Source organism: Saccopteryx bilineata, chromosome 2, assembly GCF_036850765.1.
Source record: "Saccopteryx bilineata isolate mSacBil1 chromosome 2, mSacBil1_pri_phased_curated, whole genome shotgun sequence".
Lineage (NCBI taxonomy): Eukaryota > Metazoa > Chordata > Mammalia > Chiroptera > Emballonuridae > Saccopteryx > Saccopteryx bilineata.
The window spans coordinates 173,816,909-173,831,420 of NC_089491.1; the positions used below are offsets into that span (position 1 = coordinate 173,816,909).

At 39.6% G+C, this 14,512-nt stretch overlaps 1 protein-coding gene across 1 annotated transcript in view; it reads left to right on the top strand.

The window, feature by feature from the left end:
• KDM5A (lysine demethylase 5A) overlaps positions 1-14,512 on the top strand; it is a 103,197-nt gene that overhangs the window by 49,014 nt on the left and 39,671 nt on the right. The window contains exons 15-19 of the mRNA XM_066258644.1: positions 402-583; positions 997-1,121; positions 2,182-2,332; positions 5,087-5,201; positions 7,442-7,797. Of these exons, the coding sequence (XP_066114741.1) occupies positions 402-583; positions 997-1,121; positions 2,182-2,332; positions 5,087-5,201; positions 7,442-7,797 (929 nt within the window). The remainder of the gene's footprint in view (positions 1-401; positions 584-996; positions 1,122-2,181; positions 2,333-5,086; positions 5,202-7,441; positions 7,798-14,512) is intronic.

The window sequence follows — 14,512 nt, forward strand, 5'->3', positions numbered from 1 at the left end:
GCTTGAATCAACAGGACTAATTTTAGCACCTGAGGCTGCCACACTTGCACCAACCGAGCTATCCTCAGCACCTAGGGCTGTTGCCCGAACCAATCAAGCCACTGTCTATGGGAGGGGAAGAGAGAGAGAGAAAGGGAAGAAAGAGGAGGAGAGAAGCAGATAGTCACTTCTCTTGTGTGCCCTGACCTGGAATCAAACCCAAGACGTCTATATGCTGGGCCAATGCTCTATGCACTCTACCACTGGCCAGGGCCTAGAAAGTATTTTGATAAAGTATCACTGTACCTCTCATGTTTATATCTTAAAGTAGTGGTTTCCCTTAGAAAAAAATGTAACAAGTAAGTTCTTTGATGCTTGAAGGACTAGAAAGACTTGATCTAATAACATAAATTATGTCTCAGGGTGTCCTGATGTCAGAAGAAGAAGTGTTTGAACTTGTTCCTGATGATGAGCGACAGTGTTCCGCATGCAGAACCACATGTTTTCTCTCTGCTCTCACATGTTCCTGCAATTCTGAGCGGCTTGTGTGTCTCTACCATCCAACAGATCTGTGCTCCTGCCCCATGCAGAAGAAATGTCTGAGGTATACAGAAATATGTTGTAAAACTTCCATTACCTTTTATTTATTTATTTATTTTTAAACTAAGTGTTAATATCGCTCTTTGTAATTCCTTTCCCTTTTTTTTTGGCTGGTAACTCCTTTCTACCTGCCTCCCTGCTTGAGGCGCTAGAGTGGCTCTGGTTAACCAATCCTTTCAGGTTAGCCCTAACCTTGGCAGCTGAAATTAGTTTATCAGTTGGGATTTCACATGTTCCTTATCTCTCCTTGTGCTGAAACTCTGTGGGCTTCTTTAATTTTCTCTTTATATGTACCAAGACCCCATTCCTCTGTCCATTGTTCTTTCCTTAAGCTGACTGTATTTAAATTTTAGTTTACTTTCCAGTTGTTTCTGGTTTTTGAAGTTTTTATTTACACACGTTTTGTTTTATTTTTAGATATCGCTACCCATTAGAAGACCTCCCTTCTCTGCTATATGGTGTGAAAGTCAGGGCACAGTCCTATGACACTTGGGTCAGTCGCGTTACAGAAGCATTATCTGCCAACTTCAACCACAAGAAAGGTTGTGTTTTCTCCCTTTTGTATGCATACACTGAAATTGTCACTTCGAAAGAGGCCTTGTTTTAAGTGTCTTTCCTCCATTAAGCAAAAGTTCTAGACTTCATATGAGATTTGAGACTAATGGGTTAGTTGATTGTCTTAATTTTCTATTTGAGAATCTTTTTTTTTTAAGTGAAAAAAGTCTATATAAAATGGGATAGATAATTAACTTGCAATAGATATATATTTTGGGGAGCCATTGTAAGCAGTTAACTAACATTAAATGCTTATTGAGAAAGAAAAATTACCTTACCTGAGATAAATTGTCTGTAAGAATTAGGAATAAACTTTTTTTTTTAAACATTTTTTAAAATTTTTATTTATTTATTCATTTTAGAGAGGAGAGAGAGTTAGAATGAGAGAGAGAGAGAGAGAGAAAGGGGGGAGGAGCAGGAAGCATCAACTCCCATATATGCCTTGACCAGGCAAGCCCAGGGTTTTGAACCGGTGACCTCAGTGTTCTAGGTCAATGCTTTATCCACTGCGCCACCACAGGTCAGGCAGGAATAAACTTTTATTGCATTGCTGAAGATTTTTCACCTGTAGTATGTTTCTGCTAATAGGTTGATGACTCACTTGAGAGATTAATGAGGATTTTTTTAATGACTTTTTATGTCTGCGGTCATAGTACATATCTTTTATTTATTTATTTTTATTTATTTATTTTTTTCTGAAGCTGGAAATGAGGAGAGACAGTCAGACAGACTCCCGCATGCGCCTGACTGGGATCCACCCGGCACACCCACCAGGGGACGACCAGAGCCACTCTAGCGCCTGGGGCAGAGGCCAAGGAGCCATCCCCAGCGCCCGGGCCATCCTTGCTCTAATGGAGCCTCACTGTGGGAGGGGAAGAGAGAGACAGAGAGGAAGGAGAGGGGGAGGGGTGGAGAAGCAGAAGGGCGCTTCTCCTGTGTGCCCTGGCCGGGAATTGAACCCGGGACTCCTGCACGCCAGGCCGACGCTCTACCACTGAGCCAACCGGCCAGGGCCCATAGTATATATCTTTTTATTTGTTTTTACAGATTTGATTGAACTACGAGTAATGCTGGAAGACGCTGAGGATAGGAAATACCCTGAGAATGATCTCTTTAGAAAACTCAGGGATGCTGTAAAAGAAGCTGAGACCTGTGCTTCTGTGGCTCAGCTGCTTCTGAGCAAAAAACAGAAACACAGGTAAGACTATGAAGAGTTGAATTCTTTAATGGCCTTATTTTTCTTTTCCAAAGTAAAAGCCAAAATTTTAACTTTCCTTTAAGGCCCTATATCATCTTTGACCTCTTGTGTCCATGTCCCTCCCTCCTCCAATAATGCCTTAATCTTATCTTCTACTTCCTTCCTTCCTTCCTTTTTTTTTTTTTTTTTTTTTTGTATTTTTCTGAAGTGAGAAGCAGGGAGGCAGAGAGACAGACAGACTCCAGCATGCGCCCGACTGGGATCCTCCCAGCAAGCCCACTAGGGGGTGATCCTCTGCCCATCTGGGGCATTGCTCTGTTGCAACTGGAGCCATTCTAGCACCTGAGGCAGAGGCCATGGAGCCATCCTCAGCGCCCGGGTCAACTTTGCTCCAATGGAGCCTTGGCTGCAGGAAGGGAAGAGAGAAATAGAAAGGAGAGGGAGAGAGGTGTAAAAGCAGATGGGCGCTTCTCTTGTGTGCCCTGGCCAGGAATCAAACCCAGAACATCCACATGCCGGGCCGACACTCTACCACTGAGCCAACCAGGGCTTACTTCCTTTCTTTCTTGTTTCACTCTACAACTCTCTTGTAACATTCACATGCACGTGAAGTGTTCTGCTTATTGCCTTCACACTGTTCTTCACTGTACTTGGAATTCTCTTTCCTTGATATCCAGGTGTCTTGTCCCCTCACTTCTTTCCAGTGTTTTTCAGATGTCACATTCATTTTTTTGCAAGAGATACTGAGAGAGGGACAAATAGAGACAGACAGACAGAAAGGGAGAGAGATCAGAAGCATCAGTTCTTCATGCGGCACCTTAGTTATTCATTGATTGCTTTCTCACATGTGCCTTCACCAGAGGGCTACAGCAGAGTGAGTGTGACCCCTTGCACAAGCCAGTGACCTTAGGTTTCAAACCAGCGACCTTGGACTTCAAGCCAGTGACCATGGGGTCACATCTGTGATCCCCTGCTCAAGCTGGCGACCTTGAGGTTTCAAACCTGGGTCCTCTGCATCCCAGTCCAATGCTCTATCCACTGTGCCACCACCTGGTTAGGTCGGATGTCACATTCTTGTAGAGGTCTTCTCTGACTGCCCTTTATAAACTGGCAACCTTCTTATTTTTCTTTTCTGCTTTGGTTTTCTTCTGGCTTTGTCACCTCGTAGTATCCTAATACAGTTACTTATTGTCTATTTCCTTTCTTTCCCAAGCCCACTAGAATGAATGTATGTTAGACTAGAATGCCAGGGATTTATTTTTCATTGCTGTATTTCTTGTGCTTAGAACAATACCTGATACATAATAGTTGTGCATATTGTAAATCAATATATCATACTGTAGGCTGAAGGTAGGGGGCAGCAAAGAGTAACCTTGATGGATGCAGGGGACCTGTTATTAAGGAGCGCAGAAGAATGCACCCTTGATTTAATGTAATTCGTTTTTCTGTAGTATTGTTTCATACTCAGTCCAACAGATTTCTTGTATCTGAACGGATTTTTCTATAGCAATTCACGTTTAACTGTGCATTTTTTATCTACCTTTTTTTTTTTTTTGTATTTTTCTGAAGCTGGAAACGGGGAGAGACAGTCAGACAGACTCCCGCATGCGCCCGACCGGGATCCACCCAGCACCTCCACCAGGGGTGACGCTCTGCCCACCAGGGGGTGACGCTCTGCCCACCAGGGGGCGATGCTCTGCCCCTCCGGGGCGTCGCTCTGCCGCGTCCAGAGCCACTCTAGCACCTGGGGCAGAGGCCAAGGAGCCATCCCCAGCGCCCGGGCCATCTTTGCTCCAATGGAGCCTTGGCTGCAGGAGGGGAAGAGAGAGACAGAGAGGAAGGATGGGAGGGGAGGTGTGGAGAAGCAAATGGGCGTTTCTCCTATGTGCCCTGGCCGGGAATCGAACCCGGGTCCCCCACATGCCAGGCCGACGCTCTACCGCTGAGCCAACCGGCCAGGGCCTATCTACCATTTTTTTTAGAAAACTTTTCTTGGAGACATTGATCAGCAAAGCTTAGGGACTTTTTGGGGACTCTTTTTTTTTTTTTTTTTTTTTTAAATACATAGAAACAAAATTTTGAATCAGTTTCAGATGGTTGATTTTCTCCTAAGCCAGGTTAAATGTCCTTATTCCTCATTTTAAGCTTCTTGAGATAGAGGATTCTGTTTTATCAGTGAACTTAATATTTTACTTTGAGGAATTTACTGGACATTTAAAATATTTAATGCTTGTCTCTGGTCAGTTTGTTCAGTGGCTAGAATGTTGGCTTGGCATGCAGACGTCCTAGGTTCAGTCCCATCAGGGCACACATGAGAAGGGACCATCTGCTTCTCTTCCCCTTCTTCTCCTCCTTCTCTCTCTCTTCCTCTCTTGCAGCCAGCAGCTTGATTAGTTCAAGTGTTGGCCTCAGGTACTGAGGATAGCTTGGCTGATTCAAGCATTGGCCCCAGACAGGGCACATGTGGAAGTCTATCTTTCCTCCTCTCACTTTAAAATAAAGTATAAATAAATAAATAAATAAAATATTTAATACTTATAAGATTGAAGGAAGTATAACTTGGAGAGTTGAATCTTTGAACCATTAACTACAGAGCTTAAAAACCTAATTTGGAAGCAGTTACCATTGCAAGTAGAATTAATGCTAGTATTCTGGGATTGCTTGGGTGAGAGTTAAAAAGAGATTAGAAGCCCCTTTGATATCAGAATGACCATGAAGTTTTCTTACTTATGTCTCAATATTATTTTACATCAGGCAGAACCCTGACAGTGGGAGGACTCGGACCAAACTGACAGTGGAAGAACTGAAGGCCTTTGTCCAACAACTTTTTAGTCTTCCGTGTGTCGTCAGCCAAGCTCGACAAGTAAAGGTAGTGTATTACATTATTAAATTGAGTAATATCCTTTATAGTATGGGGTACAAATTTGGGTAAACAGAATAATGTGTTTAGTCTAATTTTTTGTTCTGTTCTGTTTCTTGTCTCACACAAGTGCTGCCATTTAAGGTTTTTTTGTAGGTAATAAGAAAATTTGGTTTCATTCATAGCCTGTAATTCCCTCTTTAAAGTTTTGGAGTTAAGGTTCATTTAGAATTTTTTTTCTATATTAATTTTAGGTCAGAAGCCCCATTTAACTTAGATATAATTAAAATGCAAGAAATCAGTTAGAAAAATCTGAATGTATCAGTGAGTTATTATTAGTTTATGAGCTTTTAAAAATACAGAGCTCTGACATTACCAGGGCCCTGATGGTTTAATGAATATGTAAAATCAAATATATTAGTGTATATCAAATATAGTAGTATATCAGTCTGCATAATTTGAAATCTTTTGATAGTCTGTGGTTTGTTTTTGTGATTTACCTATGGGTAGGGTATCTAAAATGGTTTTTATAAAGGTTATCAACTTGTGAAATCAATTGTTTTTGTTTTAACAAAAAAAATGATTGTAAGAGCATTTTGATAGTTGAACATACTTTGCTTCCTGAGAGATTTTCTTCTGTCAACATCTGTGAAACTGTATTCTCTGGTTTTCTTAGCTCATTCACAATTCCTTTTCTTTCTTCTTTTTGTTGATTGTTTTCTCCTTGGTTTGACTTCTAATTGTGGAGTATATTAGGTGTCTCTTGGTCCTTATATCTTCTTATTTGTCCAGTGACATTAAATATTACCTAATATCCTATTGATTCCCAAAATTCCAGCTCTAACTGCCATTCTTTTATACAGACTTGAATATCCAGTTGGATACTCTACATTTCCCTTTGGAAGACTAAAAAGGCATCTTAAAAGCCTTTTAATGAATTAAAATACTTGATTCCTTTACTTCCCACATCCAATCTCTAAACAATTGCTGCTGTTTTCTCCTAAATGTATCCCAAAGTAAACCATTTAACATCAGCTCCATTGCTTAAAGTAAGCTCTAAACCACTAGCATCTGTCCTTTAGGTAACTGCACAATCTCTCTCTCTCTCTTTTTTTTTTTACAGTCAGAGAGAGGGGTAGATAGGGACAGACAGGAATGGAGAGAGATGAGAAGTATCAATCATTAGTTGTTCTTTGCAACACCTTAGTTGTTCATTGATTGCTTTCTCATATGTGCCTTGACCGTGGGCCTTCAGCAGACCGAGTAACCCCTTGCTTGAGCCAGAGACCTCCAGTCCAAGCTGGTGAGCTTTCGCTCAAGCCAGATGAGCCCACGCTCAAACTGGCGACCTCAGGGTCTCGAACCTGGGTTCTTGGCATCCCAGTCTGACGCTCTACCCACTGCGCCACCGCCTGGGCAGGCTGCATAATCTTTTAATTGATCTCCCTTCTACTCTGGTCCCTGATGGTTTATTTTTCATTTAGTATCCAGAGTGAGCATTTAAAATATAAATCAAATCACATTACTTTGCCATGGTTAAAAAAAATCCTCTAGCAGTTTCCCAAAGCCATTAGATAGAAATTCAAATCATAATCTATAAGACACTATGTAATCTGACCTCTGTTTATTCAACTACACTTACTCTTCATCACTTTTGCTCCCCATCGTCCACTTTGAAGCAAGACATTTCTGTTTAAGACCTTTTGCAGTTATTATTTGTCTTGCCTGAAGTGTTCTTTTTTTCAGCTTTTCACAATGTTCCGTCTACCTTCTTGTTTTTGTTTTTATCTGTCTTCCAGACGACCATTGCAAAGTAATATGCCACCCTTCCATTCATTCTTTATTATGTTCTATTTTATTTCCATAGCACTTAAAAACACTCTAACATTTTATTCATATATTCGGTGACTAGCCACTTATATTGAAATGTATGTCCTTTGAAGACAAGGACTTTGTATGTTTTGTTGAATGCTGTGTACTGAGAACCGTGCCTGCCTCTAAGTCAGAAGTTATTACATATTTTTTAATTAGTAATGTTTTAAAAAGTATGACTTTATAAGTAATTAGAGAAGCATATTTGTTATCTTAACTATTCTATTTGGTTCTATGATGGTGAGATTATTTGAAGGTCTAGAATTTGATAATTTTGCCTATCAAAACTGTTCTGTTGACTACCAAATATGTGTATTACATACTCATTTTTTATCTTTTAAACTTATTTTTTATCTTTATTCTTTTGACATTTTCAGAATCTGCTGGATGATGTGGAAGAGTTTCATGAACGTGCTCAAGAGGCCATGCTGGATGAAACTCCAGATTCTTCTAAACTCCAGATGTTGCTAGACCTAGGCTCTAGTCTCTATGTGGAGCTACCTGAATTAGCCCGACTAAAGCAAGAGCTACAGCAGGCTCGATGGTTGGATGAAGTAAGACTGACTCTATCAGATCCACAACAAGTCACTTTGGATGTCATGAAGAAATTGATAGACTCTGGGGTGGGGTTGGCTCCCCACCATGCTGTGGAAAAAGCAATGGCTGAACTACAGGAGCTCCTTACAGTCTCTGAGCGATGGGAAGAAAAGGCTAAGGTCTGCCTGCAGGCAAGGTGAACACATATATTGGTGACTGTTGTCTCTTTCATAAAAGTCAGATAGTAGAAGGAGAGGAGAAATTAAGGGTCTTTTTCGTTAAATATTTAATTAAATGTTTTGTGTCTTACCTGACCAGTCACCAAGTTATCAAAAGAGTCTACATATAGACAGTTTGAAATATTGTGTGTATACTGTATGCAGAGTACTTTGTTAGGTACTTTAGATGATACAAAGTAGCATTTTGTGTAGAGCCTTGCATTACTGATATTATAGTTAGGATTAAAACATATAAAGCTCATTGCAGTATTTGTTAACTGAGGAGTGCAGAAAAGTACTATAGGAATTCAGAAGAGGAGAGATCATTGTTAATGTGGATGGTCAGAAGAGAATCCTGAGAGAAGTGTAAGAACTTAGGTAGAGCCTTGAAAAATGAGTAGAATTGAAGTGGAAAAGGTGGCAAGAGAGATGTCATCAGCTAAGTTTAAAGTTGATAGGGAGTGTTCGTGTGATAGAAATTAAGTGAGCTTTTTTTTGACTGGAGGATTTATGCAGGAAGGTAGTAAAAGAAAACTCAGGCATGAAGATGTCAAGTGTTTGCATTAGCGTTGGCATGCCAGTGGATATGTGAAAGATAAGAAAAGCATACTTGATTGCATATAAATTAATTTGACTGTAATGTTCTTACGAAAGTCTTTTTTCAGCAGCAGAGATTAATATTTATATTATTTCTATTGTGAGGATGAGAAAACTGGCGTACTTAGGGAGATCACATTATTTTTAAATAATACAGCTCAAATTTAAAGCCTTTTCCATGTCATTCTAAAGTCTACGTAACAACTTTGCTGGCCACTTATTTTGAATGGATTTATTAGGAAAAGTCTTAGATGATTTAATTACCATAGTTCTGCTCAGCCAAAAAAAGCTCCATGTTTATTGGATATTTTGCTTTCCAGATACTGTGGAGAATACAGATTATATTTGTTTATGGCTTTTCCTATCCAAAACATTCAGGTTACTCTGTGCCTTCAGATTCATGACACTTCCAGGAGTTGGGAGCATATTAAATGGGAAAAACTGAATAACTTTGGAGTGCAGATCTATGATTTGGTATATCTCATGCAGCTGGTCATAATCTAAATTTGTTGGTAGTAGTGTTTGAAAACTTTCTTTGTCCAATTTTCTTACATTTAATTAGTTACCAAGTTTTGGTGATTTTGCCTCAAAATGTCTTCCATATCTTTCTCTTTCAACTCCATTGTCACTGACTTAGATATAGTACTCTTATATACTGCTCACAAAAATTAGGGGATATTTCAAAATGCATATGAAGTGATAAAAGCATTTGATTTTTTTTTTAAATTTTAATGGGGTGGCATTGATAAATCAGGGTACATATGTTCAGAGAAAACATCTCTAGGTTATTTTGACATTTGATTATGCTGCATTCCCATCACCCAAAGTCCAATTGTCTTCCGTCACTTTCTAACTGGTTTTCTTTGTGCCCTTCCCCTCCCCCAACCCCCTCCCTCTCCTCCCCCCCACCCTGTAACCCCCACACTCTTGTCCATGTCTCTGAGTCTCATTTTTATGTCCCACCTATGTATGGAATCATACAGTTCTTAGTTTTTTCTGATTTACTTATTTCACTCAGTATAATGTTATCAAGGTCCATCCATGTTGTTGTAAATGATTCGATGTCATCATTTCTTATGGCTGAGTAGTATTCCATAGTATATATGTACCAAAGCTTTTTAATCCACTCGTCCACTGACGGACACTTGGGCTGCTTCCCGATCTTTGCTATTGTGAACAATGCTGCCATAAACATGGGGGTGCATTTCTTCTTTTCAAACAGTGCTATGGTGTTCTTGGGATACATTCCTAACAGTGGTATAGCTGGGTCAAAAGGCAAATCGATTTTTAATTTCTTGAGGAATCTCCGTACTGTTTTCCACAGTGGCTGCACCAGTCTGCATTCCCACCAGCAGTGCAGGAGGGTTCCCTTTTTTCCACATGCTTGCCAGTACTTATTCTCTGTTGTTTTGTTGATGAGCGCTATTCTGACTGGTATGAGATATCTCATTGTGGTTTTAATTTGCATTTCTCTAATGATTAGTGATGTTGAGCATTTTTTCATATGCCTATTGGCCATCTGTATGTCCTGTTTGGAGAAGTGTCTATTCATTTCTTTTGCCCATTTTTGGATTGGATTGTTTGTCTTCCTGATGTTGAGATTTACAAGTTCTTTATAAATTTTGGTTATTAACCCCTTATCAGACGCATTGTCAAATATATTCTCCCATTGTGTAATTTGTCTTTTTATTCTGTTCTTATTGTCTTTAGTTGTGCAGAAGCTTTTTAGTTTGATAAAGTCTCATTTGTTTATCCTGTCTTTTATTTCACTTGTGTGTGGAGACAAATCGGCAAATATATTGCTACGAGAGATGTCAGAGAGTTTATTGCCTATGTTTTCTTCTAAGATGCTTATGGTTTTACAACTTACATTTAAGTCTTTTATCCATTTTGAGTTTATTTTTGTGAATGGTGTAAGATGGTGGTCTAGTTTCATTTTTTTGCAGGTAGCTGTCCATTTTCTCAATACCATTTGTTGTAGAGGCTGTCTTTACTCCAATGTATGCTCTTACCTCCTTTGTCAAATATCAGTTGTCCATAAAAGTGTGGGTTTATTTCTGGGTTCTCAGTTCTGTTCCATTGATCTATATGCCTGTTCTTATGCCAGTACCAGGCTGTTTTGAGTACAGTGACCTTATAATATAACTTGATATCCGGAAGTGTGATACCTTCCACTTTATTCTTCCTTTTCAAGATTGCTGAGGTTATTCGTGTTCTCTTTTGGTTCCATATAAATTTTTGGAATATGTGTTCTATATCTTTGAAGTAAGTCATTGGTATTTTAATTGGTATTGCATTGAATTTATAAATTGCTTTGGGTAATATAGACATTTTAATGATGTTTATTCTTTCTAACCATGAGCACGGTATATGCTTCCATTTGTTTGTATCTTCCCTGATTTCTTTAATCAAGGTTTTATAATTTTTCAAGTACAAGTCTTTAATCTCCCTGGTTAAATTTATTCCTAGGTACTTTATTTTTTTGGTTGCAATGGTAAAGGGGATTGATTCCTTAATTTCTCTTTCTGACAGTTCATTGTTAGTGTATAAAAATGCCTCTGATTTCTGAGTACTGATTTTATATCCTGCCACCTTGCTTAATTCATTTATCAGGTCTAGTAGTTTTTTTACTGCGACTTTAGGGTTTTTTAAGTACAGTATCATATCATCTGCAAATAATGATAGTTTTACTTCTTTTCCAATTTGGATGCCTTTTATTTCTTTTTCTTGTCTGATTGCTGTGGCTAGGACTTCCAGAACTATGTTGAATAAGAGTGGTGAATGGGGGCACCTCTGCCTTGTTCCTGATCTTAAGGGGATTGCTTTTAATTTTTGCCCATTGAGTATGATGTTAGCTATACCCACATAGATACATAGGTTGTCATAGATAACCTTTATCATGTTGAGGTATGTTCCCTGTATTCCCACTTTGCTAAGAGTTTTGATCATGAATGGGTACTGGATTTTATCAAATGCTTTTTATGCATCTATTGAAATTATCATGTGGTTTTTCTCCTTTTGTTTATGTGATGAATCACATTGATTAATTTGCAAATATTGTACCAGCTGTGCCTCCCAAGAATAAATCCCACTTGATCATATGTATGATTTTTTTTCATACATTGCTGGATCTGGTTTGCTAATATTTTGTTGAGTATTTTAGCATCTAAATTCATCAGGGATATTGGCCTATAATTTTCTTTCTTTGTGTTGTCTTTGCCTGGTTTTGGAATCAGAATTATGCTCACCTCATAAAAGGAGCCTGGAAGTCTTCCTTCCTCTTGAATTTTTTGAAATGGCTTGAGAAGGATAGGAGTTAGTTCTTCTTTGAATATTTGGTAGAATTCACTTGTGAAGCCATCAGGCCCAGGACTTTTCTTTTTTGGGAGTTTTGTTTGTTTTTTTTTTTCTGTATTTTTCTGAAGCCAGAAACGGGGAGAGACGGTTAGACAGACTCCCGCATGTGCCCGACCGGGATCCACCCAGCACGCCCACCAGGGGGCGACGCTCTGCCCACCAGGGGGCGATGCTCTGCCCCTCCGGGGCGTCGCTCTGTTGCGACCAGAGCCACTCTAGCGCCTGGGGCAGAGGCCGAGGAGCCATCCTCAGCACCCGGGCCATCTCTGCTCCAGTGGAGCCTCGACTGCAGGAGGGGAAGAGAGAGACAGAGAGAAAGGAGAGGGGGAGGGGTGGAGAAGCAGATGGGCGCCTCTCCTGTGTGCCCTGGCCGGGAATCGAACCCGGGGTGTCTGCACGCCAGGCCGACACTCTACCACTGAGTCAACCGGCCAGGGCCTTGGGAGTTTTTTGATAACTGTTTTGATCTCATTTGTTGTAATTGTTCGGTTTAGGTTTTCTGATTCTTCCAGATTAATTTTTGGAAGATTATGTTTCAAGGAATTTGTCCATTTCATCTAGGTTGTCTAGTTTTTTGGCATACAGTTCTTCATACTATTTTCTTACAATATTTTGTATTTCTGTTGTGTCAGTTGTAATTTTTCCACTCTCGTTTCTGATTTTATTTGAGTCCTCTCTCTTTTTTTCTTGGTGAGTCTAGTTAAAGGTTCATCGATCTTGTTTACATTTTCAAAGAACCAGCTCCTGGTTTCATTGATCTTCTATATTGTTTCTTTAGCCTCTATGTCATTTATTTCTACTCTGATCTTTATTATTTCCTTTCTTCTACCAGCTCTGGGCTTTACTTGCTGTTCTTTTTCTAGTTCTTTTAGATGTAGGGTCAAGTTGTTTATTTGAGCCTTTTCTATTTTCTTGAGGTATGCCCGTAATGCTATAAACTTTCCTCTCAGGACTGCTTTTGCTGTGTACCATAAATTTTGAGTTGATGTATGCTCATTATTGTTCGTTTCTAGGAATTTTGTAATTTCTTCTTTGATCTCATTGTTTACCCATTCGTTATTTAATAACATGCTATTTAGTTTCCAAGTGTTTGAGTATTTTTCAGTTTTTCTGTTGTGGTTGATTTCTAGTTTTATGCCATTGTGATCAGAGAAAGTGCTCGATATGATTTCAATTTTCTTAAATTCATTGAGACTGCTTTTGTGCCCTAACATGTGGTCTATTCTAGAGAATGTACCATAAGCACTTGAAAAGAATGTATATTCTGCTGTTTTAGGGTGAAAGGTTCTGAAGATATCTATTAAATTGAGTTGATCTAGTATGTCCTTTAAGTCTTCTGTTTCTTTGTTAATTTTCTTTCTTCAGGATCTATCTAGTGATGTTAGTAGGGTATTGAAATCCCCTGCTATTATAGTATTGCTGTTGATCTCACCTTTAAATCCATCAAAGTCTGCTTTATATATTTAGGTGCTCCTATATTAGGTGCATAGATATTTATAACGGTTATATCTTCCTGTTGGATTGCTCCCTTTATCATTATGTAGTGACCTTCTTTATCTCTAACTATAGTCTTTGTTTTTTTTTTTTTTTTTTTTTGTTTGTTTTTTTCATTTTTCTGAAGCTGGAAACAGGGAGAGACAGTCAGACAGACTCCCGCATGCGCCCGACCGGGATCCACCCGGCACGCCCACCATGGGGCGACGCTCTGCCCACCAGGGGGCGATGCTCTGCCCCTCCAGGGCGTCGCCATGTTGGCGACCAGAGCCACTCTAGCGCCTGAGGCAGAGGCCACAGAGCCATCCCCAGCGCCCGGGCCATCTTTGCTCCAATGGAGCCTTGGCTGCGGGAGGGGAAGAGAGAGACAGAGAGGAAAGCGCAGCGGAGGGGTGGAGAAGCAAATGGGCGCTTCTCCTGTGTGCCCTGGCCGGGAATCGAACCCGGGTCCTCCGCACGCTAGGCCGACGCTCTACCGCTGAGCCAACCGGCCAGGGCTAGTCTTTGTTTTAAAGTCCATTTTGTCTGGTATAAGTATTGCTACCTCAGCTTTCTTTTCATTTCCATTTGCGTGAAATATTTTTTTCCATCCTTTTATCTTCAGTCTGTGTGCATCTTTTTTTTTAAGGTGTGTCTCTTGTAGACAGCATATGTATGGGTCCTGTTTTCTTATCCACACAGCTACCCTATGTCTTTTGATCGGATCATTTAATCCATTTACATTTAAGGTTATTATTGATATGTAATTGTTTATTGCCATTTTATTCTTTAAAACTATATTCCTCTTTTGCTATATTCTTTTTCTCCTTTGGTCTGTTTACAACAGGCCCGTTAGCATTTCTTGCAGCCTTGGTTTGGTTATAGTGAATTCCTTGAGTTTTTTTTGTCTGGAAAGCTTTTTATTTCTCCTTCAATTTTAAACGGTAGCCTTGCTGGATAAAGTAGTCTTGGTTGTAGGTTCTTGTTTTGTATTACTTTGAATATTTCCTGCCATTCCCTTCTGGCCTCAAGTGTTTCTGTTGAAAAGTCGGAAGTCATCCTTATGGGGGCTCCTTTGTAGTTATAGTCTTTTTTTCTCTAACAGCTTTTAATATTTTCTCTTTATCACTTAGGTTTGGTATTTTAATTATGATTTGTCTTGGTGTTGATTTCTTTGGGTTTCTCTTTTTTTTTTTTTTTCATTTTTCTGAAGCTGGAAACAGGGAGAGACAGTCAGACAGACTCCCGCATGCTCCCGACCGGGAT